The sequence below is a fragment of the Bos indicus x Bos taurus genome, chromosome 9, assembly GCF_003369695.1.
Source record: "Bos indicus x Bos taurus breed Angus x Brahman F1 hybrid chromosome 9, Bos_hybrid_MaternalHap_v2.0, whole genome shotgun sequence".
In the NCBI taxonomy this organism is placed as follows: Eukaryota; Metazoa; Chordata; class Mammalia; order Artiodactyla; family Bovidae; genus Bos; species Bos indicus x Bos taurus.
In genome coordinates, this window is record NC_040084.1 from 80761345 (window position 1) to 80788859 (window position 27515).

The 27515-nt window shown below is 40.7% G+C and overlaps 1 protein-coding gene across 2 annotated transcripts in view; it reads left to right on the top strand.

Annotated features, from left to right (window-relative positions):
• AIG1 (androgen induced 1) overlaps positions 1–24943 on the top strand; it is a 272842-nt gene extending 247899 nt beyond the window's left edge. The window contains exons 5-6 of one of the 2 annotated variants that reach the window (XM_027551735.1): positions 17525–17688; positions 23723–24943. In XM_027551735.1, coding sequence (XP_027407536.1) covers positions 17525–17688; positions 23723–23760 — 202 coding nt within the window. In that variant the 3' untranslated portion in view covers positions 23761–24943. Of the gene's footprint in view, positions 1–17524; positions 17689–18296; positions 18635–23722 lie in introns of those variants that run through there. The other variant, XM_027551736.1, reaches the window with a different exon arrangement.
• Positions 24944–27515: the final 2572 nt, after the last annotated feature.

Below are 27515 nucleotides of genomic sequence, written 5' to 3' on the forward strand. Positions count from 1 at the left end.
TTCCTAATGGGGATATCCTAAGGGTGGGAGCTAGTCCTCTTCTGTTAATTTCTGTATCCCCACCTCCTAGCAGGATGTTTGTGCAAAGCATTTATCAAACTCAGAAATGGATGAATGAGGAAAGGCTGTAAGCAAATGTTAAGGTTTGGTGACCACAAGCTAAGTTAGCCCTTGGTTTCTATTTTCTTTGTGACATAAAATTGCCTAACTGCAAGGAGGAAGATGGGTGACATGGAAAGGGTTTTTTTGTTTTTTTTTTTAAGAAAGGATAATATAATATGTGGGGGCTTCCCTCGTGGCACAGTGGTGAAGAATCCGTGTGCAGTGCAGGAAATTGGGTTCAATCCCTGGGTCAGGATGATTCCCCCTAGAGAAGAAAATGGCAATGCATTCAAGTATTCTTGCCTGGGAATCCCATGGACAGAGGAGCCTGGTGGGAGGGTGGGGCGGGCTAGAGTCCATGGGGTCAAAAAAAGAGTAGGACACAATTTAGTGACTAAACAACAGCAAATATACCCCTAATCCCTCACTTAGCACCAACAATTATCAATATATTGCCAAACTTGTTTCATCTATACCTCTACCTTGGTTTTTTTTTAGAGAGAGATATAACTTATATATGATAGCATTCACCCTTTTAAAGTGTACAGTTCAGTGGTTTTAAAAATGTACACAAAGTTGTTCAAGCATTATCCTAATTCCAGAACATTTTTATCACCCCCAAAAGAATCCCTTCACCTTCAAGCAGTCACTCTTCCCCCAGCCCCCGGAAGTGGCTTATCCACTTTCCGTCTATATGCATTGCCTATTCTGGATATTTCATGTAAATGGAATCATACAATGTGTGGCTTTTTATTCTGGCTTCTTTCACTCATCATCATGATTTCAAAGTTCATCCATATTGTAGTATGAATTGATACTTCAGCCATTTCTATCGCCAAATAACATGTCATTGTCTGGATATACCACAGTTCATTTCTCCATGCGTCCATTGATGGACATCTTTGGATTGTTTCCACTTTTGGGGCTGAAGATGGAAGTTTAAAGGTATACTGTATCCATAGTTAAAGGGAAAAGAGGTAACAGAGAAGCTAAAAAATATCAGGCCACAGAGAAGGCCCATTTGAATTGAGACCAAAAATAATTCTGCGTGGGCATGTAATTTTATGGCCTACAAAACCCTTTGAACATGAGTTCTGCCTCTTCTCTGGAACTGCACACACCAGCTGTACTAATCTTTTGTAGTTCCCTGAACCTCCTGGTCTCTCTCACCTCTGGCATTCACAGCATTCTTTCCCTGGGGACCATTTTCTTCCAGGCTTCACTCGCTCATCCATTCTATCTTTTTAAAAAATTTTTAATAAACAGATTACAATGTTATAAAATTCAGAAGATACAAGATTGATACAAAACCAAATCTTTGAGTCTCAGATCAGACGTCACTTCCTCCAGGAAGTCATCCCTGACACTCTAGGTTGCTGATGGTGCCACTTTCCAGCCCTTTCCAGTTCTCCCATAGCATCCCCCAGTCACCCATCGAAGCACTCATTGTGCAGCTCTGCAGTCCCTTCCCTGCATCCCTGCCAGGCTGATGGGCAGTAACTCCTAGGCCATTCTCCACGTGATTCCCCAGTGCCTGAGACAATACATGTGCCTAAACAGGGCTCAGTACATTTTGAAGGAATAAATGAATGAATGAGTGATGCATACGTGCAAAAACATGAACCCATGAGGGTCAAAGAGGCTGAGCATCTGAGCAGGATAGTAATGTGCATGTCTTTCCAACACATTGGTGGTTGCAATTCCTCAGAGATAAATTTTCACACTCTTAATAAGTGAGAACTAGAGTGATTAATATTTATTTCTGTTTCTGAACAAGCCTTCCATCAAAGCTGAAAATAAATTTTCTAGCAGTATTAGCCCATCGATTCTCCCATTTTCTTTCTGTCCACATTTGGTATTCCATTCTTGAATAAAGGTTTCTAGAATATAAATCAAAAGTGGCAAGAAGCTTTTCTCTCTGGTGGAAACAGGTAAAAAGAATAGGAAACTAGCTGGGATTTCAAATGTAATCTAGCATTAGAGTACTATACTCTTAATTGACATTGGAGCGAGGGAAGTGCTTTTTTCAAAAGAAAGAAAACTGGGAATTCCCTGGCGATCTAGTGGTTAGGACTCAACGCTTTCACTGCCGGGGCCCAGGAAAGTCCCTGGTAGAGGACCTGAGATCGGGCAAGCTATGCAGTGCGGCCAAATAAAAACTAGAAAAAGAAAACCACTAGTGATATGCTCCCCCACAACTACCATCAATTCTGTTAACTCAAATTTTGTATTCCTTTGGTTAACTCAGTTAAACTTTCACTATTACGCTCAATACACAGTCGCTTAGTCGTGTCCCACTCTTTGTGACCCCTGGACTGTAGCCCACCAGGCTTCTTTGTCCATGGAATTCTCCAAGCAAGAATACTGAAGTGGGTTGCCATTTCCTACTCCAGGAGATCTTCCCAACCCAGGGATCAAACCTGTGTCTCTTGCGTCTTCTGCATTGGCAGGTGGATTCTTTAGCACTATGCTACCTGGGAAGCCCTTCACTACGTATACTCCCCCCAAGATATTAATTTTTCTTTTTTAGTAATGGAAAATAAAAAATTTTACTAGCATATTGAGTTAATAGGGGTTCCCTGAACTTAGCCAAATAAACCCATCTTTAAAATCTCTACCCAAGGATTTCCCTGGTTGTCCAGTGGTTGGGAGGCCACCTGCCAGTGTGGGTGACACGGGTTCGATCCCTGTTCTGGGAGAATTCCACAGGCCTTGGGGCGGCTGGGCACGTGTGACAGCTACTGAGCCCGAGCTCTAGGGCCTGCATGCTGTAGTTACCAAAGCCCACTCACCTAAAACCTGTGCTCCGCTACGAGAGAAGCCACAACAACAAGACTCCATGCATCACAACTAGAGAGTAAGCCTCCACTCGCTGCAACGAGAGAAAGCCTGTGTGAAGCAAAAAAAGACCCAGTACAGCCAAAAATAGTAAATATGAACTAGAAAGAAATCTTGAACTTTAAAAATAAATTATCTACCCATATAAATTATAGCTGCATTTAAAACACTGTATGCTCAGAGCCTTTGAATTAATTTCCTTTGAGGAAGGCACTGCGTAGAGGAAGCAATATCTGACACATACAAATTAAGTGAGATTGATCTATTGAAATATAGCTGGCAACAATCCAGCTTCTTAGTTTGCTTTTAATAGTTTATTTCTGGGTGCATGCATCTTTAAACTATGTAACTTGTTTTTACAAGAGACAAATAGTGGGAGATGGCCTTAAATTGACTCTTGCTTTGCAATCCAAAGTATATCTTAATGCAAGTTCCCCTGTGCTTTTCTAATAATGAGGTTGGACAAGAATAATGCTGCCTTGGATTGCAATGTTCAAGGCATTCATTAAAGTTAATAATCAGTGCTCTTGCATAGAAGCTCTATGCCTAATGTTGATCAGCCCTTTATTGTGTGGGGTTTGCTTGTATTCAAGTAGCAAGGAGCTCACCACAAAGGCCATCAGGTGGGTTTCCATGGTAGCAGTCCTTCTTTTGTTATTCCCATTTGTAATATAGACAGTAACCAGATACTCACTGTGTCACTGCTTCATGAAAAGAAATAGAATATTGATAATGCTGGCAGAGCAGGAAGCTGGTCTTTGGGTGTGATACCCAAGGAGGACATGCCATCCACTCAGGGTTTCTTTTAAGCAGCTGTCCAAGAAATGGGACTTTGTCCTGTTAATGACCTTCAGTAGCCACATATCATTGCTCTAGAGACAAATAGAGCTTAAGTGATGACTAGGATAGTCATCCCTGAATCTTACAAAAAACAAGTTCATGATTGTGCCTAAAAAGAGTGCAGTGTGAAACTAGGGAAGAAAAAAAATCAACTTTTTTTTTAAAGCAATTATCTTTTAATTCCCCCAAATTTTTCATTAAAAAGTATACTGGACTGACATATATCTGTACTGGTACCCTATTAAGTTGAATCTTCCACCATGAAAATGTTGTGTTGGAAACTGGAATAAACATGAAAAAATTAACCTTTAACATATAAAGCATAACACTGAGGAAAGAAAATTGCTTTCCGATTTTTGCTGTATTTGTGTAGGTATTCATCTTCGTAGGGACTCAACACCTGGATTTTCCCATTGTCTCTGTTGTTGAAAAATAGCTGTTACTGGGAAGTGTTATTCCCGTTGGTTGTGAATCAGTTATTGGAGCTCACAGCAGCAAGGGAGCTCTGTGAGGCAGCCTGGCTTGTTCTAACAGAGACCCCCAGAGAAGTCAACTGGTCCTCAATCATTCAAGCAGAATTTACTATGCCTTACCATTATTTTTCTCTTCAGTCCTCCTCAAACATCATTTCTGCCACTCACTCGGGAGAGAGTAAAAACTGTAACTTTTAATTTAATTTACTTTTCTCCTTCCCAGAGACTAGGAGATCCAAAAACGTTTATGAACTGGTAAGACTTCAGTGCTTCAGTTTTATCTGCTTTAGCCCATGAAATCTCCACAGTGCATTGTAAGACTATCCCTTGTAGTTCTCGTCTTCATCACAAATGGGTCATGTAAGTGTAACATACATGGAGGCATTAAAGTTATGTTGTATATTAAATATATTTTTTAAGTACTTTAAAGAGAAAACTTCAGTGAGATAGATGGAGAGCAGGAATTACTAGGAAATAAGAGTGTGGCTGGTAAGACAGAAATGAAAAGGACCCGGGATCAAGATAGAAGGAATTTAAACTCAGTCAAGGACTGAAGGTTTCCAGCTTGAAGTTGTTGGGAGGTATCCTTTGACCTTTAAAGTTGGATGGATGATAGAAGAGATGTGGGCTTTCCCAATGGACACACCAGAGTGAGTTCAAGAGAGAGAGGCAAAGTCAGCAGGACTGGAAACTGGGGAACTCACTGAATACCAGAAGAAGCAGCAGCTGGGGCAGGCAATTAAGGTCTTGTAATAGAAGAAATTTTGAGGTCAGTGTTCATTTATCTATAGTTTCTTTTTCAAATTTATTTATTTTTGACTGCACTGGGTCTTCATTGCTATGCATAGACCTTCTCTGGCTGCAAAGAGCAGGGGCTAGTTGTGGTGCTCGGGTTTCTCATGGCAGTGGCTTCTCTTGTTGCAGCTCACTGGTTCTAGTTTCATGGGCTCAGTAGTTGTGGCTCTGGAACTCTAGAGCACAGGCTTACTAGTTGTGGTGCACAGGTTTAGTTGCTCCGAGGCATGTGGCATCTTCCCAGACCAGGGATCGAACCCATGTCCCCTGCATTGGCTGGTGGATTCTTAACCACTGGACCACCAGGGAAGTCCTATCTATGGTTTCTATTGCTTCATTTAGAGTTATTTTAGTTTACAAACTGTTGAAAGGAAAAACCATCAACCTAGAATTCTTTATCCAGCGAAATTATCCTTAAAACATAAAGGAAGAATAAAAATTTTCTCAGACCAAAAAAAAAAAAAACGAAGGGAATTCATTGTCTGCAAACCTGACGTAGAAGGAATGTAAAAAGATACTCTTTAGGGAAAAAGAAATGTCTGGAAGTGTTGCTGTTTTTTAAAGAAAGTTGGCAATTAGACTGGCGGTCCAAGGAGGTCATGGGATTAAAGAAGACGTAATCATGGCAGGGATAACCCGAACATTGTCTGTAATCCTAAAAACAAGAATCTAGTAAAGGGAGATGGATGAAATGTGCTAGAGAGACACTAGAGATCACTTCTGCAAAACCTGGAAACCTATGCTTTTTGGCTGTGGGATTTAGGATGTTCTTCCTCCTCCTTTTCCAGAGGCAGCAGTTTAAATGCACAAGTGTCTCACTCCCACAGCCAATTCTGATGATTGCTTGGGCCACAACAATCCCTTGCTGACCACATTCCCCGCCTCCCTCCAGAAAAAAAACACATGTTCCCTACAGTGTTCAGAAACATGTCAACTTGGCACCTTGATGCTTTAAGAAGGTCCAAATGATTAAACTTAAGCAAAACCACTCATGAATTTCATTAAGAGAAATTCACATTGAATTCTCTTCAGGGAAACATCACCATAAGACCAGGTAGGCTATAGAGTGAGGGACCCAGAGGAAGCCAGTCATTTGAAACCAGTTTACACGTGTGCCAGGACCTGTGTGTGGGAGGAATATTCTGAAGTAGATTATTGGCCTGCCTTTGTGGATAAATTACTCTGATATTTGTCATTTAAAATCAGGAAGAAAGCACACCCTCTCATTACCTCATTACAGGAATTCATTTTGGGAGACATGCACAATTTGCCTCTTTCCCTAGAGATGGGTGGAGGGACTAAGTAACCTTGAAAACATCTTTGTGTAGGAGAAGTACAGAAAAATATTATACATCTCTGCCTAAAGAGAAGCAGTAGAAAGCTTTCTTGTTTGTTTTGTTTGCTTGTTTTTTTGTCTAACCTAAGTTGACTGTTCTGAGAACTTTATGTTATCTGATGACTACATCGCTAAAGGAAGCAATACTGTCAATAATATCCAAGGTGACGTAACTACCATGTGGATGAACTGGATGTTGATCTGCAGTATAGATGACACAGGGTTTTCCGGGTGGTGCTAGTGGTGAAGAACCAGCCTGCCAGTGCAGGAGACACGAGATGCGGAATTAATCCCTCGGTCAGGAAGGTGCCCTGGAGGAGGGCATGACAACCCACTCCAGTATTCTTGACTGGAGAATCCCATTGACAGAGGAGTCTGGCGGGCTCCTACAGTCCATAGGGTTGCAAAGAGTTGGACGCCACTGAAGCAACTTAGCACGCATGCACATTGATGACACAACTGCATAGACAAGGCCTGCTATATAATTTGTGGGGTCCAGAACAAAATAAAAACGTGGAGCTCCTTGTTCAAAAATTATTATGAGTTTCAAGATGGTGACAGCAGAGCCCTAAGCCCACTGTGAGGCCCTTCTGAGCACAGGACTCATGACTACACCCATGAAGCTTGCCCCATGTAGAGATTGTTGTTGTTTAGTCATTCAGTCATGTCTGACTCTCTTGCAACCCCATGGACTATAGCCCATCAGGCTCCTTTATCCTTGGGATTCTCCAGGCAAGAATACTGGAGTGGGTTGCCATTCCCTTCTCCAGGGGATCTTCCCCACCCAGGGATAGAACCCACATCTTCTGCATTGTCAGGCAGATTCTTTACCATTGAGCCACCAGGGAAACCCCATGTAGAGATACATCCTGTAAATTTAGGCTAGCTCTGATGAGAAAATTGAAAAGACTTTGATGAATCTTAAATTTTGATTTTACCTTAAACGACTGTCTTAAGAATGCTCTTTTAAACCCACAGTAAATGAAGATCTGTCTAATTGTATCTCTAGCATCATAAAATTCTCTCTGTTAACTGAGTTAGAGGATGTTTCTATGTGCTGGAATGAGATGCCTCCATTTGGCATTCGCCTGTGAATTGAGGCATGAATTCTCATACACATCACCAAGGAGAGTTTTTTGAGCCCCATTTTCAGAGCCCTGTTCTCACCTAAACAAATGTCCTTTGTCATGTTCTCTGGAACCTACAGCCTTTTCAGTGGGAAATTCGGCACCAATTCCACACTGATCTCCTCAAGGGCACACCTTTGCACCATCATGACTGCTCACCCCACCTGGCACACAGTAGAGACTCAAGAAATCTTTGTTGGATAAATGAGTACACAAACTCCAGAACACTTCAGAAATCTAGATTCTCAGAAATGTAGCAGGAACCAGTCTCCATGCAATCAATACTCAGGAGACATCCAAAGGGCCTTTAGAATAACCCTCATATGAGATAGTTAAATCTAAAGAGAGGGCTAGGTCTAAAGTCAGCAGTTGAGCCAAAGGTCAAAACTGCCCTTGAAAAGTCCTTCAGAAGCATCAGGTTGGAGGTACTACATGAGGGGTGCAGAAACCCACTGGGCAAAAAGCTGATGCACATCCTTTGTCTCACCCCACCTTGGGGTGCATGCTCATTGCCTGCAGAGCAGTCGTAAATTCCAATAGGCTAACTGCACATGTGATGTGACTCTTTCTTAAGGGGTGAGTCAAAACCTTCTCTGAAGGAAGCGTTTATCACCTTATCCCTGCGGTGGCTTTTCTCTCCTTGGGAGAAGTAAAATTCAATTTCTGGGTTTTTTAAGAGACTCAGTCTTGTGTTACTGTTGTTGTTGTTCAGTCTCTAAATCGTGTCCAGCTCTTTGAAACCCCATGGACTATAGCCCGCCAAGCTCCTCTGTCCATGGGATTTCCCAGGCAAGAATATTGGAATGGATTGCATTTCCATCTCCAGGGGATAAAGCTTCACCAAAACTGATTTATCTTACTTCTTGTAAAATGTCTATGTCTCACATATTTTCTACACTGAACTTGAGTTGCTTTTATAGTCCATGGGGGAAAAAAAAGAAAAAAGATTTATGCAGAGATTTCAAAGTGGGGTCATTTTTTTGGTTCTGAGTACATTACCAGCTGTTGCCATCCATTGTATCTTAGTCTTCAGAGCACTCAGGGAATGCTGACATATAGGCTAGGAGCTAAACTGCTCAGGTGGGTGTCTCTGCTTCTTGACCCTCTCAGGGTTTTTCAGGCAAGAATACTGGACTGGGTTTTCATTTCCTTCTCCAAAGAAGGCTGAGTTCTGAAGCATTGATACTTTCGAACTGTGGGTTGGAAAAGACTCTTGAGAGTTCCTTGGACAGCAAGGAGATCGACCCGGTCAATCCTAAAGGAAATCAACCCTGAATATTCATTGGAAGGACTGATGCTGAAGTTCCAATACTTTGGCCACCTGTTGCAAAGAGAAAACCCACTAGAAAGATCCTGTTGCTGAGAAAGATTGAGGGCAGGAGGAGAAGGAGGCGACAGAGACTAAGATAGCTGGATGGCATCGCCTACTCAATGGACATGAGTTTGAGCAAGCTCCGGGAGATAGTGAAGGACAGGGAAGGCTGGCGTGCTGCGGTCCATGGGGTCACAAAGAATTGGACATGACTTAGCAACTGAACGATAACTACTCTAGAACCACTTGTCCATTGACTTCAAGACACTACACTTCTGTGTTTCTTCCATGTCTCTAGCTTACCTGTTTTTGGTATCCTTTTTAGCCACATCCTCCTCAAACTACCCCTTAAATCCTGATCCTTTTCAGAACTCTCTTATGGCCTTACTTCCATCATACTGTATATTCTGCCTTAATCTGTTCTGATGGCCTCAACCACCATCCTTCTGCCAATGAGCCCAATATCTGTATTGCCACGTCAGTCCTTTCTCTGCAGCCCAAACCCCTGTAACTGCCTTCAGGATATCTCCACTTGGATGTCTTACAGATGCCTCAGACTCAACGTATCCAAACTGAACTCACTATCCTCTCAAACCAGCTCCCTGACAGCATTCCCTATCTCCAGGAATGGCAGTACTCTCCACCCAGTTAATCAAGCCAGGAATCTATGATTAATTCTTAACTCATTTCAGTTCCCTCATTGCCTAAATCCAGTCCATCACCAAGTTCTCTTAATTCTATGTCCTATATCAGTGCCTTTCAAACTAACCTTACTGTAAATAAATGACACATCTTCTGCATCATGACCCAGCCAGCATGCAGAAGCACACACTCAGCGTAGACACACACACACACACACTCACACACAAGTGGAACAGAAGTCTCACAAAACAGTTTTCATCAGCATTATATGCCCAGCTTTCTACTATTTTCTGTTATGTTTTCTTCTGTTGTTGCTTTTTAAAATGCTGGTAACTAGTGGGTTACTGGCAAGTGTTTACCAACCAGCTCTTCTGGAGGCGAGCAAAGGGGACCCTGATGTGTAGCGTTTGGCAGTTTTCAGTATAAATACTCCCACCATGGTTGAGTTTAAGCCACCAACTGACAAGCTTGCAAACATCCTAAAGTACTTGCTCTCCTGACCACATATGCATGCAATTGCTTATGACCTACTGTGTTTGATGGACACTAGTCTAAATAGCTCTTAAATCTACTAACTAATTTTCATTCCCAATGCTACCACTCCAGTTCTGGCTACCACCATTTCTGATACAATTGGTTTCCAGGTTAATCTGATCTGTTTCACATTTATTTAATACCCTTCAGAGACTTACTGTTGGCCACACTAGGCCAGAGTCTACAATTCTTACCTTGGCTTAAAAAACCACCCACAGTTTGGCAACTGCCTGCCCCTCATGCTCCCTTCTTTGATTTCAATAAGAATGGTTTCTTCTTGAACATCTGGGAATTCTCTCTTGTTTTCATGACTTTGAACATACTGTTCCATTTGGCTAGAAAGTTCTTGTCTCCCATCTTTGTTCAGCTAACTCTTACTCATCCTTCCCATCACAGCTTCAGTGCTACATTATTCAGTTATTCCTTCTCCAACCATGTGTCAGGCATTATGGTAAGTGCTGAATACAATGATATGAAGCAATACAAACAGTCCTCACCTCACAGAACTCAGATGTGCTAGAGGGGAAGAAATGTTATGCAAATAAAGATATTCAGATTTAAATACTAATAAAAGAAGAGTTTAAAAGAGATTCATGGTTCTATAAGAATGAATAAAATCTGACCTATTCTAGTAGATCAAGGAAAACTTTCGTGCATGATGGCTAGTTAGTTATAATAGTTGAGATAAGATATAGAGGAGAAATATAACAATGAGTCTAAGGGGCAGATAACTAACACAGTGGAGAGGAACTAAAGAGCCTCTTTGGTTATGAGGAACGTGTAAATCCACATGGCATGAGGGAATGTGGTAAAACCAAGGAACCAAATGAAAGCCAGTGTAAGAGAAGCAGGGTAGGAGGTCGGGTATGAGAGAGGTAGAAGCCAACTCTATGAAGGGCACTCTCAGTTCAGTTCAGTCGCTCAGTCATGTCTGACTCTTTGCGACCCCATGAATGCAGCATGCCAGGCCTCCCTGTCCATCACCAACTCCCGGAGTTCACCCAGACTCACGTCCATCGAGTCAGTGATGCCATCCAGCCATCTCATCCTCTGTCGTCCTCTTTTCCTCCTGCCCCCAATCCTTCCCAGCATCAGAGTCTTTTCCAATGAGTCAACTCTTCACATGAGGTGGCCAAAGTACTGGAGTTTCAGCTTTAGCATCATTCCTTCCAAAGAAATCCCAGGGCTGATCTCCTTCAGAATGGACTGGTTGAATCTCCTTGCAGTCCAAGGGACTCTCAAGAGTCTTCTCCAACACCACAGTTCAAAAGCATCAATTCTTCAGCACTCAGCTTTCTTCACAGTCCAACTCTCACATCCATACATGACCACAAGAAAAACCATAGCCTTGACTAGACGGACCTTTGTTGGCAAAGTAATGTCTCTGCTTTTGAATATGCTATCTAGGTTGGTCATAACTTTCCTTCCAAGGAGTAAGCGTCTTTTAATTTCATGGCTGCAGTCACCATCTGCAGTGATTTTGAAGCCCAAAAAAATAAAGTCTGACACTGTTTCCATTGTTTCTTCATCTATTTCCCATGAAGTGATGGGACCACATGCCATGATCTTTGTTTTCTGAATGTTGAGCTTTAAGCCCACTTTTTCACTCTCCACTTTCACTTTCATCAAGAAGCTTTTTAGTTCCTCTTCACTTTCTGCCATAAGGGTGGTGTCATCTGCATATCTGAGGTTACTGATATTTCTCCCGGCAATCTTGATTCCAGCTTGTGCTTCTTCCAGTACAGGATTTCTCATAAGGTACTCTGCATAGAAGTTAAATAAACAGGGTGACAATATACAGCCTTGACGTACTCCTTTTCCTATTTGGAACCAGTCTGTTTTTCCATGTCCAGTTCTAACTGTTGCTTCCTGACCTGCATACAATTTCTCAAGAGGCAGGTCAGGTGGTCTGGTATTCCCATCTCTTTCAGAATTTTCCACAGTTTATTGTGATCCACACAGTCAAAGGCTTTGGCATAGTCAATAAAGCAGAAATAAATGTTCTTCTGGAACTCTCTTGATTTTCCCATGATCCAGCAGATGTTGGCAATTTGATCTCTGGTTCCTCTGCCTTTTCTAAAACCAGCTTGAACATCAGGAAGTTCACAGTTCACATATTGCTGAAACCTGGCTTGGAGAATTTTGAGCATTACTTTACTAGCATGTGAGATGAGTGCAATTGTTTGGTGGTTTGAGCATTGTTTGTCACTGCCTTTCTTTGGGATTGGAATGAAAACTGACCTTTTCCAGTCCTGTGGCCACTGCTGACTTTTCCAAATTTGCTGGCATATTGAGTGCAGCACTTTCACAGCATCAACTTTCAGGATTTGAAATAGCTCAACTGAAATTCCATCACCTCCACTAGCTTTGTTCGTAGTGATGCTTTCTAAGGCCCCCTTGACTTCACATTCCAGGATGTCTGGCTCTAGGTGAGTGATCACACCATCATGATTATCTGGGTCATGAAGATCTTTTTTGTACAGTTCTTCTGTGTATTCTTGCCATCTCTTCTTAATATCTTCTGCTTCTCTTAGGTCCATACCATATCTGTCCTTTATCGAGCCCATCTTTGCATGAAATGTTCCCTTGGTATCTCAAATTTTCTTGAAGAGATCTCTAGTCTTTCCTATTTTGTTGTTTTCCTCTATTTCTTTGCATTGATCGCTGAAGAAGGCTTTCTTCTCTCTCCTTGCTATTCTTTGGAACTCTGCATTCAGATGCTTATATCTTTCCTTTTCTCCTTTGCTTTTCACTTCTCTTCTTTTCACAGCTATTTGTAAGGCCTCCCCAGACAGCCATTTTGCTTTTTTGCATTTCTTTTCCATGGGGATGGTCTTGATCCCTGTCTCCTATACAATGTCACAAACCTCATTCCATAGTTCATCAGGCACTCTATCAGATCTAGGCCCTTAAATCTATTTCTCACTTCCACTGTATAATCAGAAGGAATTTGATTTAGGTCATACCTGAATGGTCTAGTGGTTTTCCCTACTTTCTTCAATTTAAGTCTGAATTTGGCAATAAGGAGTTCATGATCTGAGCCACAGTCAGCTCCTGGTCTTGTTTTTGCTGACTGTATAGAGCTTCTCCATCTTTGGCTGCAAAGAATATAATCAATCTGATTTCGGTGTTGACCATATGGTGATGTCCATGTGTAGAGTCTTCTCTTGTGTTGTTGGAAGAGGGTGTTTCTTATGACCAGTGCATTTTCTTGGCAAAACTCTATTAGTCTTTGCCCTGCTTCATTCCGTATTCCAAGGCCAAATTTGCCTGTTACTCCAGGTGTTTCTTAACTTCCTACTTTTGCATTCCAGTCACCCTAGACTTCGTTAAAAACTGAAGTCTTTAAACACACACACACACACTAGAAGGCCATTGATGTGTTTGAAGCAGGGATGCAGTGTGTTCCGATTTCTGGTTTGAAACACTCACTATGGCAATTGTGAGGATAAATCAGGAGACAAAAGTAGATGTGGAGACAAATTAAAACTATTACACCACTCCAGACAGAGATGAGCACAACACGAATTCAGACGTTGCTCATAGAGATATAATAGAGAGATGTGTGAGATAAGCTTGTCAAAACAAGGTAATGGACTGACTATATGTGGTGAAAGAGATGGACACAGCAAAGATGACCCCCAGGCTTGAGTTACAAAGCTGAGTGAGTGATAGTGCCATTCACAGAAGGGAATACCAGAGGAGGACCAGGCTTGCTGGGAAAAAAAGCATGACTTTAGCTGTAGCTAAATCGACTTTCAGGTAATTTTAAGATATGTAAAATGAGATGTTTTGAGGACTGTTTGATAAACTGTTCCAGAACAGAGGAGAAACCTGTTCCAGACTCCATAGATTTGTGGAGTATCTGTATAGGTAGTAGACATACAGCATTGAACATGAAAAAACTCATCAGCTAAGAAGACATAATATGAGAGGAAGGTTTAAAAACCAGTCCTTAAGAAATTCAACATTGAATGGCTGGAGTAAAGGATGAACTTAGAAAGGAAACCAAGAAGAGCAGTGGGAAACATAGAGAGCAAAGAGGAAAAAATGAGGTCAAAGAGCCAGTATATTTTGGTGGAGTATCAAGAAAAGAAGCCAGACTGTTGATGAAAGAAGAGCACAAAGCACAGAGCTGGAGTCAGTGAATGTAAACTCAGTGGAGAAGATTGTCTTTGACAAGATGGAAAGATACAGAGCAGTATTTATGAAGCTGATGAAAACTTTTTGATTGTTTGAATGGAAAGCACTTGGGCATATTAATCAGCTATGAAAAAATTGGTTTGAAAGAAAGATGAATACATAAGAGAGAAAAAGTAACTGTAAGGTTCACAAAAAAGCAGAGAATGGTCCCTGGGCACCCGTGACACTCCTCCACTTACCCTAATTCTGACTACGCTTGTCATTTTTCCATGAGTATCTCTATTCCTCGATAGACTGTACTGCATGGGGACAAGAATCACCTTTGCTTCGTTTTGCTTCTGTATTCCTGGTGTTCGACACAGCTCAGATAGGAGGCATTCATCTTAACTGCACATTCAAGTGAATGAAATTGGAGGGACATTTAATAGTCAATCCCAGAAGCCTTGTGATACTACAGCATATGCATATATATGTATGCACAGGCACACACTCACTCACACACACAAACTATGGTCATCAGTTTGTTTAGACTAAAATTCAAATTGGTATCATTACCTTAAGCAGAAGCTGTTTGGGCACTAAGACAGGAAGGCTTAAAGTGAGAAATGGAAAGTCAACCAAGAACTGAGAACTCTCCACCAACAGATGAGCAAGGTCATGAGTCGTTTTTGTGCAGGAAAAATGAGCCCTGATTATATCAAGGAAACAAACGGTGGAAGCACACAACCTGTTAAGACAAGTGTCTGCATCATTCACACCAATTCAGGTGAAGCCCCACATAACACGACTTTCAGATCTGAGATAGTATGATACCTGCTAAGGCAAAATAAGTGTCAAAAAAAGAAAACCTTCTCTTCCTTTGGAGACAGTTTTGAATATCTCATACAGGGAAGCAAGTCCACGCAGGAGAAAAGAAATCAGATGTACATTCCTTTCCTGGCTTTGCCATTTTTAAACACAAGTTGTTTAATCCAGTCTCTGTTTCTTTGTTTGTAAAAAGGGGATGAGTCTACCTCATGGGATGGTTAAATAAAATTAAGTGGCTTACATATCAGAGCACCATGCTCAGAATAGCTCTCCACTTTCCTAACTGGAGAACTTTACATTTCCATCATCACTTCTGACATATCCTCATTTTACTCCAAAAACAGTTGATTTTTACATCAGTAGATGAGGATGACGGGCTTCCCTGGTGGCTCAGACAGTAAAGAATCTGCCTGCAATGCAGGAGACATGGTTTCGATCCCTGGTTCGGGAAGATCCCCTGCAGAAGGGAATGGTAACCCACTTCAGTATGCTTGCCTAGAGAATTCCATGGACAGAGGAGCTTGGCGGGCAGCAGTCCATAGGGGTACCATATATAATCACTCCCTATTCCACATCCTCCCTAGTCCCTGGTATCCTCTATCATACATTCTGTCTCTACAAATTTGCTTATTCTAGTATCTTGTGTAAATGAAATCATACAATATGTGCCCTTCTGTGTCTGGCTTGTTTCACTTAGCATTATGTTTTCAGGGTTCATCCATGTTGTAGCATGCATCAACATTTTATCCCCCTTTATAGCTGAGTAATATTCCATTGTGTGTGTATACAACATTTTATTCACCCATTAATCTGCTGATGGACACTTGGGATGTTTCCACCTTTTGACTATTTTGAATAATGCTGCTGTGAACGTTGGTGTACAAATATCTGTTTGTGTCCTGCTTCAGTTCCTTTGGATATATACCTCAGAGTGGAATTTCTGAGCCTATGAAACTTTAATACCACAGATAGACTATATCTGTTGATGCTCAGTATGTGTGTGTGTGTGTATATATATATATACACACACACATATATATATGTGTGTGTGTGTGTGTGTGTGTGTGTGTGTGTATCCCTACTTTATGCATTGAAAGAGTAATATTTATTTGCTACCTTCCTAGAACCAATTTTTACTTCCTTGAGGTGGGAGTAATATCACCCTCATTGAGACTGCAAGCTCTTAGACAAAGGCAGGTTTGTTGTCTCAGATGACGTTTATAGATGGGCAATATACACATAGATCAACTGCTCAAAGAGGAGTGAAGCCATTGATGATATGGAAAATGACCCCCAAACACATAAATGTTTAAAGTAATTTTTATTACCCATGCAATAAAGTAATTTGTATCCTAATTAGTCTTCAGAATTAAAACAACGGTTGAGAAAGTAATGAACCCAAGACTGTTTTGGAAAATAGCGCTCAGCAGTTGTGTCAGGACTAAACCAACGAAGCAGATATTCTTACTAAACTTTTAAAAACAATGGAAATTAATGACATATTCCCAGTGAGCCTAAAATATCTCCAGAACACAAATAGAATAATTACAAGCAAGGATTATGTAAAGCAGGGTGAAAAAAAAGATAAACAAAAGTGGTCTGTGGGAAGCCAGATGTCAGTGAGGCTACTGGGTGGTTCTGTCAGCACTTGGGATACCTGTTGGTACTAGCTGGACGGCAGCATGGCAAGGTTCCTGGAACATTCTCACCTAGGTGTTATGACAGTGTGGTTGCCTAATGCACTATTGTTTCATTACATAAAGAAGAGATTAGGACGACTATATAACTGCGTTTAGAAAAATAACAGTTTCAGATACTTGACCAGACCCTTCAAGTGTCAGGAGAGGCAAGGAGAGAATGGAAAAGTGCAAGATTGGAGGAAACTAAGGAGACACGACAGCTAAAAACATCATGGGATCCTGGACCGATAAAGGACATCGGTGGGGAAATTGGGGAGTGTCAACTGAAGTCTGCAGTTTAATTACTTCATTTTAGCAACTGTACTGTAGTTACCTGTTGTTTAGTCACTAAGTCGTGTCTGACTCTTGTGCGACCCCATGGACTGTAGCTCCCCAGGCTCCTCTGTCCACGGGATTTCCCAGACAAGAATACTGGAGTGGGTTGCCACTTCCTTCTCCAGGGTATCTTACCGACCCAGAGTCTCCTGCATTGGCAGGTGGATTCTTTATTATAAGCCACCAGGGAAGCCTGTGGTTAGATAAGATGCTAAGATGCAGGGAAGCTAAGGGAAGGGCATACTGGAATGTTTGGTACCGTATTTACAACTCTTCCCGTGAGTCTAAAATTCTTGGGTTGGCCAAAACGTTCATTCAGTTTTTTCCATTACATCTTATAGAAAAATCGGAGTGAACTTCTCGGCCAACCCAATATTTTAGAATAAAAAGTAAAAGAGAACAAGCAACAACAACAAAGTTTCTGGGAGCTGCTGAGTGTCAGGTGCCACTGGCATTGCTGACCACGGTTTGGAGTCCGGGGTCTGTATTTGTCGTAGCGGCAGCTCTGAAATCTGACGCCAGAGTAACTTCTATCTGTCTCCTTTCCGATTCTGCTGCAGGGTGTGCTGGGTGCATCATGTAACCGGGATGTGGGTGTACCCTTTCCTGGAACACATTGGCCCAGGAGCCAGAATCCTCTTCTTCGGGTCTACAACCATCTTAATGAACTTCTTGTATCTGCTGGGAGAAGTTCTGAACAGCTATATCTGGGATACACAGAGAAGTAAGTATTGTTCAGGGGGGCATAAAACAAAAGAACTGCTGCAGAGACAGATGGAAAATTCCACTGTAACACAGGATCCCTTATGAAGAGTTGCATTTTTATAACTTCAATATTAATTTAAGAGTTGCTGGCAGTTACCTGAAAGGTTTATTACTCACTGTGTCATTTTCGCTAGTAAAACATCCAGATCTAAAAGAAAAGCAGCACGTCTATAAAATTTTATACGGAGAAATGTAGTGTTTGCTGAAAAAAAAAATTAGGAAATTCATTCTGATTAACAAAATACTGCCTTAGCTAAAAGGACTTCTCCCCCACCCCAATGAAATAGATAAATTATTGAATGTAACCAGTCTCATTAGAAATCACCCAGATCTCCACTTTTGCGTCATCATCTGCGTGGGTGCAGTAGCTGCCGAGAGGTCTTGCCACCGTTCTGCTAAAACTCTGGGCAGCACAGGAATGCCTCCAGCAAGAATGATTCACCAGTGACTGTCATATCAAGACTTGAAGGTGGCAAAGAAGAATGGGCAGTAAAGGGTAATACTTCATGGCTGCAAAAACCTTCTTAACCTATGATTTGATTTCTCTTTTGTTTCTGTTTATGGCAGAGCCTCCATCTTGGCAAGACACGTAACCTTAACGCCAGCTGTGCAAAACTGGTCCTAAGTCTATGTCAGATAACATAAAAATGAGAAGGTGGAAAAAGTGACAGCACAGTATGTAGTGATTTGAGTCCTGCATGAAAATACCTCCAAAGGGAAGATGGTTTGAGGATCTTAGAGAGCTCTGGGCAGCTCCTCCGATACAGTCACAACATTGTAGATGTCACCTGTAAATGATCCCTCTTCCACAAACATTGGGCATCCTGCTTTGTGCCAAATACTATGCCAGGAGGTTGATCTAATTAGACAAATAAAACCCAGTCATTGCATGTTACTGAATTGGACTTCTTTTGTGTGTGGATCTTCTAAGATTGCATGTGTCAAGGTGTTGGCCAGTGTCGAATGGCCCAGAGGAATTTGAGGGTTTCCTTTCTCAGCAGCTGGCTTGATTTTAGGCAGTGTTCTATTAGGAAAAGTGCCAAATATTTGTATTCAGTTCAGGCTACAGCTTGGTGGACCAGAAATTAATCTTTTAATAATTTTCTTCTCTGTTCAATGGAATTGTAATCTTTCTCTATTAGATACCTTATAAAAGTATGTAGTTAACTTACAAAAATATTTTGAGAACAAAATATAAACTTTTCTCAGCTTCTTGAGAGAAAGGCCATATTTAAATTTAAGCTAACATGTCCAATCTGTGTTATTCAGAAAGTACTTGTGACTCCAGCTTCTCCTTTGTTAGCTCGATTCCCATCTTCATTTGCCCATTGTTCTACTACTTCTAAAAGAGGATGGTCTGAAAACCAGGAGAGAAAAAAGCAAGTCTAGATTAATAGAATATTGCACTTTAGCAGCTTTGAGTTAGACATGAAAAATAAATAGTGAAGCTAAGGTTTTTGGGGGGGTTTTTGTTTTTTAATGATCTGTCCAGTTTAATTTGTGCCGTTCTCTTAAGCGATACAAGTTAAGGTCAACTAACATTTTGTAACTCATTTCAGATGTAGAGATTAATTTTATCTACATGGAACCATCCAGTTAATTCCCCAAAGGCAGATGTTTTGTGTCAAGTGGGCATCTTTTTGTTTAAGCAAGCAATTGCAAACTGATGGCCTGCTCCAAATTTTACCTGCCAAAAAGTTTTGTTAGGCCTACACGGAATTTTTGTTTTTGAAGCAGTATTTAAATGTTGGGAGATTTCACATAAAGTCCAGATTTCTCAGCTAATCAAGTTTTTAAGATCTGGCAACTCCGAGCCCACTGTTCTCTGCTGGCAGCAATGGATTAGAATTGGGTATCAGTTGCCCCCTTTCCGATGGCTCTTAAGTTTTCCCTCCTTTCCGATGGCTCTTAAGTTTTCCCTAGTTCTCGCCTGGCCATTTTGCTCCTTCACAGTAGCTGCCTGGTTCTGTAGGTAGTTGAATTTGAAATTGCTGATTAAAAGCAGTCATGCGTGTGTGTCTGTGTGTGTCTGTTAGAAGGAATTGAGTACAATCAAGTACAGTGTTACAATCCTGATTGTATTTACTCCACTCCAAACAAAATCCCCCAAGGAGCTAGAATGCCAAATTTGAACCCCCTTCCTTGGATCCGTCATTAGGGATTTTTAATGGCTCAGCTTCCTCCACTTGGTTATGTTGGCTTCAACTTCAAAATAAAAATTGCATTATTACAGAGTCTTAGAATTAAAATTAGATTAGAAATCATCTAAACCGATATTATTTTTAACTAAGAGGCAGCTGAGCCCAGAAATAAGTGACCCACCACAATAAACGGTAGCAGAGTCAATACGATTCAATCCAAGTACGGTGTCTAGAGAACCATCAGAATGTCACCACTGGAAACCCAGACACAGGAGAGCTCAGAAACTTCACTCAGAATCATGGATCTAACTTACAGAATAACAAAATAGATCAAAACTGATATGAACTATGAACAAAAATCCCTTAAAACAGGCTAAATTAACAATGAAACATTTTACTCTTTTCAAAAGAAAATATTAATAACTCAAAGTGGCTTTGTGGATGTTATATTGGTTTGCTAGGACAGCTGCAACGAAGGACCACTGACTGCTCAGCTTAAACAGTAGAAATGTAATATCCCACGGTTCTGGAGGCCGGAAGTCCAGAATCAAGGTATTGGCAGGGTTGGTTGCTTCTGAGGCCTGTGAGGGAGGGATCTGTCCCAGGCCCCTCTCCTTGACTTGCAGATGGCTGTCTTCATGTTCACATGGCATTTTCCCCTATTCGGGCTGTCTCCAAATTTCCCCTTTTTATAGAGACATTGGCCGTATTTGATTAGGGCCATCCTGACAACTTCATTTTATGTTAGAAAAAACTCTATCCACAAATAGAATCACATTCTGAGGTACAAGAGTTTAAGTTTGGGGAGACATAATTCAGCCCATAACATTCTACTTTCTGCCCCGCAAAATTCATGTCCTTCATTCATGCAAAATACATTCCTAATAGCCTCCAAAGTATTTCCAGCATCAAATCTTAAAAGTCCAAAATCTTATCTTAAATATCATCTACATCAGGTATGGGTAAGACCTGGGTTATGGTTCATCCTGAAGCAAAATTGCTATCCAGCTGTGAACCTGTGAAACCAGACAGAAATGTATCTACTTTCAAAACACAGTGGTAGAACAGGCATAGAACATGTATCCCCTTTCCAAAAAGGAGATCCTAAGGAAAAAGGGGGTCGCAGTTCTCAACCAAGTTTGAAAGTAGCAGGACAAATTCCATTCGAGTTTAAGGCCTGAGAATAATCTTTGGCTGAAGGCTGTATCCTCAGGACTCATCAGAAGGAGGAGTGTGGCCCTACCCTCTCAGGCAGCCCTCTTGGGCCAAGGAGGAGTGAACCCCTGAACCACCTGCGGATGAACCATCCTTCATTTCATCTTGTCTCTGTCCCTTTCAATCCAGGCTCACAGTGTTTCTGCTGACACAAAGTTCTCCCATGTAATTTCATGAGGGTCCAAATCATCAGACAGGAGGGTCCCCCACAGGTCTTTCCTGGCTTCTGCTGAAGTGGTAAATTGGATCCATGACTCATATGCCTCATCTCTTTAGCAGATGGTTGTCCAGACACAAGCTTGGCCTTCTCTCACATTCTGAGGTCCTGGGCCTTAGGACTTCTGCATAGGAACTTGAGGGGGGACACAGTAGACCCTGAAACAGCTGAAATATTCTGTGCTTAAGCTAAAACTTTCTTTTAATTTCAGTGCATCTGACTGGAGTGACCAGTCTTATTAAAGTCAAATTTTTACGACCAGAAATGAAAATGTCTGAAAGTGAAAGTTTGGGGTGAAGGAGGAGAAAGCAGGCCAAGAGGAGAAAGGAGAGGAGGTCAGAGCAAGGCCCATGGGACAGAAACCTCCACCTTGTCCACCTCGCTCCCCACCAGTTTTCCATCCTGCTCATGTCCCCCACAGGCCCACACAGACCTCCAGGGTTGGTCCCGCTGCCCTCAGGGCCCCTCTCCCAGCCTTGGGGGGACCCCATGTGACTGACTCTCTCAAGGTCAATCAGCTCTTCCGCTCCGCTTCTGACAGAACATCCTGCCTCAGCTTTGTGACAGGTTTCTTTCTGCTGGTTGTGTGGAAATTATACCTCTGCTTCTTCCAAATATTATTTACAGCTGTCTAATTTTTTCCCTCCACCTCAAAGCTGCCAAACTAAAGTAGGTGGGGAGCCATTTTCCCCGTCTGGGTCAATGAACAGCCCCTGTTCTCCACCCCCGCTTTTGAAGATTCCACTGTTGCTGCCAACTCAACCCATCTGCAGGAGAACACTTAGGAGGAAAGAGACTTTGAAAAGAAAAGCAAGCAGTTATTAGCTTCTCCACAGGAGAGGGAGCATGGGACAGAGTCGGGACCCAAATCATGTGCGCTCTTTGAACAGAATCTGTGTTGTGTTTTCCTGCCTTTGCCTTGGTTACCCAACAACAACCAAGCCATCTCCTGCCTTCTCCCCCTCAGCCCTACTCCTCCTCCCTTCACACGTCCTTACTCTTCAGCTTGAAGTTTTCCTTAATATGATTTCTGAGAAGTACTTTGGAAAAAGTGTTACAGATCTCTGCCAGTTCCTTAGTCATGAAAACCAAACCTTAAAGACTGTCTCGGGACACCTGTTCTGAGCATGTTACCCGCATTCCGCCGCTACCACCCTGACCACGCGAGCAGGTGGTGCTGGCAGCTGGGGGCCGGAAGAAGGGGCGGGGGTGTCTCTCCTATCGCAAGCCCCACTGTGATCACCCTCCAGGTTTTCTTCTACTGCTTTTCCACTAGTTCGCCCTTCTCCACAGTCATTGTTTACTAATTTATCTCATAAAGATTACTTGAACTCCTACCATGAGACAGACACCATGTTAGGTGCTCAGGATATAATCAGGAACAAAATAGTGGGCTCTGCCCTCAGAGAACTTGCAACTTTTAAAAGAATACCAGGAACTTGCCTGGTGGTTCAGCAGGTAAGACTCCATACTCCCAATGCAGGGGGCCCAGGTTCTATCCCTGGTCAGGGAACTGGATTCCACAGGCCATAACTAAAAGATCCTACGTGCCACCACTAAAACCCAGTGCAGCCAAATAAATTAATTTTTTTTTAAAGAATACCAACAAAACCTGCAATAGATGGGATCCTTTTGTTCCAGCAAAAAGGCTCTGAGAATTTGATGTTAGGAGAAAAGTGTTTAAGTAGAAGCAAAAGAGAAAAAGTGGGGAGCATATGCCAGATTTAACTTTAATTTATGAGAATGACCTAAACATGTTCATCTCCAGGAAAATGAAATATCACTAACTATTCATTACAGACAACTGGCGAGGTCTCACCAGTCCGGTACATATGACTCTCTCAGGAAGAAAAACATAGTTCTACCAGGCTTGGGTTGAATAAAGGGAGAACTCGAGTTTAAGTACACATGGGTCTGGAAATAAATAGTTCTTGTGGCTAATAAGCTCTCTATGAGAGCTTATAAAAATAAAACAAAACAAACCAAAAAAATTATTTGACTTTTGAAAATCCAGAGTCCTTGCCTTGGGAAGAGTCATGAGTAAAATAAAAATAAATGAGGTCTCTTTGAAACTCATCAGCACCACACCTCCTGTTACTAGAAGCTGGTTACAAGGCAGTCCGATTGGGATTTCTGTGCAAACTCAACAAGACAAGAACTAACTTGTGTTCCTCACTCCCAGAGGCCATAAGAGCTGGGTGTGTTACAGAGGTGTTATGTCCCGATTTAGGGGGAAGGAAGGAGAGGGAGGTCACTGAGGAAATTTCTGGAGAAAGTTGTGAACAACTTTCCTTCTTAGCTAGGAGAAAAGAGATGGACATAAAGGGTGGGTGGGGAGAAGTGTGGTGAGATGAGAGTTCTTTTAAACCTGCTCCTGCTGAATCTGATGTCCACATAAAGTGCTTTGCCTGTATTTCTAGGTATGGAAGAAGACAAAGAGAAACCTAAATTGGAATGAGATCTAAGTCTAAACAGAAGAGCAGAATGGAGCTATGATTGAAGACTCATTATCCCCTGGGCATCACAGATGGAGGAGAGGAAGCTTCAAAGAAAATGGTGGAACCAGCCTCTGCCTCCCTGCCCCAGAGGGAGGGAACACCTTTTATGGAGAAATATGTGTAAGAATAGAATATGGATATTTCCAAAATGACTTCCCCTCAATTGTGTTTTAAAGAATTCTTCCCAAAATCATTATTGATAATAGCATCTTTTTTTTTTTTGACTCTTCTAGTTTTTACAACTGAAATTGGTCATTGGATTTTAATTTTTGCAATTGTAATTCCATTTAATCAAGGAAGAAAAGAATCCTATTGTGTTTCTTGTTGAAAAATATGTGAAAATCAAAGGGGCTGATGTGAAGCAAAAATTTTGTGTATTTATTTTTTTCCTATACTGAGTAACATAAGCGTAAGCCTGGAGGAAATGGGACGGATGTTCCCTATTGCAATAATGTGACGACTGTCTTAAACAGGCAATATTAGTAATAATTGCATTGATTTAGTCAAAACCCTGAGTGTATTTGGATCTCATGATTTAATCTTGTGAACATTTCCTAGACGCAAGCTATAACTTTAATAAACAACAAGTAACCCCTAGCCCGATGTCTACATGGTGCATCTCAAAACCCTAGCACACTGGTGTTTCTTTTCTTATTTGTTTCTATTATTAATACTTCACGAAAAATGGGTTTATTGAGCCTCTGCTATGCTTAGTCATCAGTCGTGTCCGACCCTTTGTGACCCTTTGGACTCTAACCCACCATGCTCCTCTGTCCATGGGATTTTCCAGGCAAGAATACTGGAGTGGCTTGCCATTTCCTTCTTCAGGGCATCTTCCCAACCCAGGAACAAACCTGCGTCTCCTGTGTCTCCTGCATTGCAGGAGACTTGGATTCTTTATCCACTGAGCCATCGGGAAAGCTCAAGTTCCTATAATTTTTGTTCGTTTGTTTTAAAAATGTGGATCTTTCTGATAAACCCAAAAAAGTAAAAAGCTAACTCATGAAAAAGAAAGCTAACTTAAGAAATCTTTGACCATAATAATTTTTAAATAATACTCACACCAAATAGACTATTATAGCAGAAAACACATTAAATCTTAGAGGAATATAAGCTAGGAATGAATAAAAATAAAAGCAAAAATTAAGTAAGGCAGCAAGAAACAAAGTGGAATTGATAAATATATTGATTAATAAATGCAGTATCTCATCTATACAAATAGGATTAAAATATGCAAACTACTGATTCGTTAACTGAAAAGAAAGAAACACAAAATACTTGGCAAAACAAGCATGGATGTGAACAAATTTTTAATTATAAAAATATGTTTTAAAGTTCTATGGCAACAAATTCTTAGAACCCATGTAATGTGCAATTTTCAAGGAAAATGGATTCAATAAGAATTAGAAAGCTGTAATGGATTGAAATTCATGAAGGATATCTTTTTAATGTTCAGTTAACTATCTCCAATAAAGGAATTGGGTCCAGAGTATTTTATGAGCAAGTTCTTGAAAACTTTCAAGTAACAATTCTCATGTTTATTATATTGTTCCAAGGTTACAAAATGATGAAACACTTCCCAAATTATTTTTCAAAATTAATAAAACCCTCAAAGCCAACATAGCAAAAGGGAAATTTTTTTTCCTTGCTTTAACAAAAATATCAGCAACATAAACCCAACACTTATAGGAATCATTTTTCAAGACTGAGGTTTATTCTAAAAATTCAAGGATGGGTTAATACTATGATTTTTGTTGAAAAAACATTGTCTCAATAGTACACAAAGAAAAAACTCATATGATTCTCTCCATAGTTGCTCTGAGGCAGTTGAGACATTTTAGCATTTCTGATAATACCATTAGTAATATAAAAATATTTCACATTATGAGAAGCAATAGTCATCTCAAATTCCCTTTTAAGGTCAGAAACCAGATAAAGATGTCTGTGACAGTGTTACTGTTATTTTTCTGAGATGTTTGTGTGAGCTACATCCAGCATCAAAAAAGTTATATTTTGACCTAGAGTGAAAAAGTTTTATGTTTTTAAAAAACAGTTTATATAACTATAGAATTTATATTATTAACAGAAAGGAAAATTAAATATTGTTTAAAAAGAGGCAGGAAAGGAGGAAAACCACTGGAGGAAATTATTTCTCCAGTTGACTCTTAGAATGAAGAAACCTCAAAGAATGGAATATTTCTCAGGGCTTTCTGGGGCAATTCCTCTGGGACCCTGTTACTACACCTCTTCTCTAACAAATAACACTTTCCTATTATTGCCACCAAAGCAACACCTAAAGAAACTGACACCTGTGGGGCTTAAACCTAAAGCTGATACAACTCATTTCTCTGCAGCATGCTGAATGCACACACCACTTTTAGGTTTGAAATATGATTCGGTGATCAGATTTGCGGTTAAGTTTGGTTTTCCCATGGTGGATCAGTTCCCCAGGCCCTGAACTCTGGCCACACTTCTGGCAGGATGTCCAGGGCTCTCTGTACCAGTACAAAGGATTTGCTAAAACACTCCCACCCAGCCCAGGAGCTGCCAGAGCACCCACTGACCCTCCACAGAAACCCCAGGCTTGCCCTGGAGCAGAGTCCATCAGGATGACTTGACTAGTTGCTCTACTAATCACCAAGTGAAAGAAAAAAATTATTACCTGTGATTTCGCTCCTTGGCTTGGATCCATGGGCTTAACCCCACCAGTGCTCAAAAGGATGTTCATGCTTCACCCTCTTCCCTGTGCGCCTTATAAAGACGAATCTGCCATCCTTGTTCTTGAGGGAGTAGGGAGGAATGATGTGCTTTTAGCTCCACTTCTGAAACAAGAAATAATAATTAATTAATGCAAATCAATAGGTAAACATTTAACAAGAAATTGTACCAAAGATGCACCACAATGAAAAGCTTCTCAAATTATTTTTCAGACTTAATATACCCCTCAAAATAAACCAAAAGAGCACAAAATTTTGCTTATCATAGGTAAAATACTAACAACCTAAATCTAATAATTACTATAGTAAAGTAGTAATTTTTCATGACAAAATGATATATATTTTTCTCCTGAGGGGCTTTTTAAAAACAAATAAAAATGGAAAGATAGACTAAATTCTGGAAAAGAAGACTTCATTCTTAAAAAAGATTATTTTTTGTCTGAATAATTAATAAGTTCAATGTAACTCCTTTCTAAATTTGACAAAAGTTTTTTTTTTTTTTTCATTTAGCAGAAGAATAAGTAAAAACTGAAAAACCTTGAAGAGGACACTTAAAGCATACATGTGCTATTAGAATATATAAAAATGCAATAATTAAAATAGCATGGTATGGCTCAAGAATAGAGAGAAAAATAAAACAGAAAGCAAACCCCAAAACAAATCCTAGTGTGTGTGTGTATGTGTATGTATATATATATATATATATACATACACACATTTAGTAAATAATAAAGATAGCATTTCAAAGCAGGAAAGGCATAATAAATAGTTGAAAGGCACTGCAACAAATGAATAACTATTTGGTAAAAAAAAAAAAAGAGAAAGCTAGATTTCTCTCTTAAAAAACACACAGAAAACGTAAACACATACAATTTCAGATAAAGTAATGAAATGTAAAAAGTATACAAATATAAGAAAATATAAGAATATTTCATCCTATAATAGAGATGGGGAAATTATGTATATGTTATATATAGTATGTATATTATATGTATAAT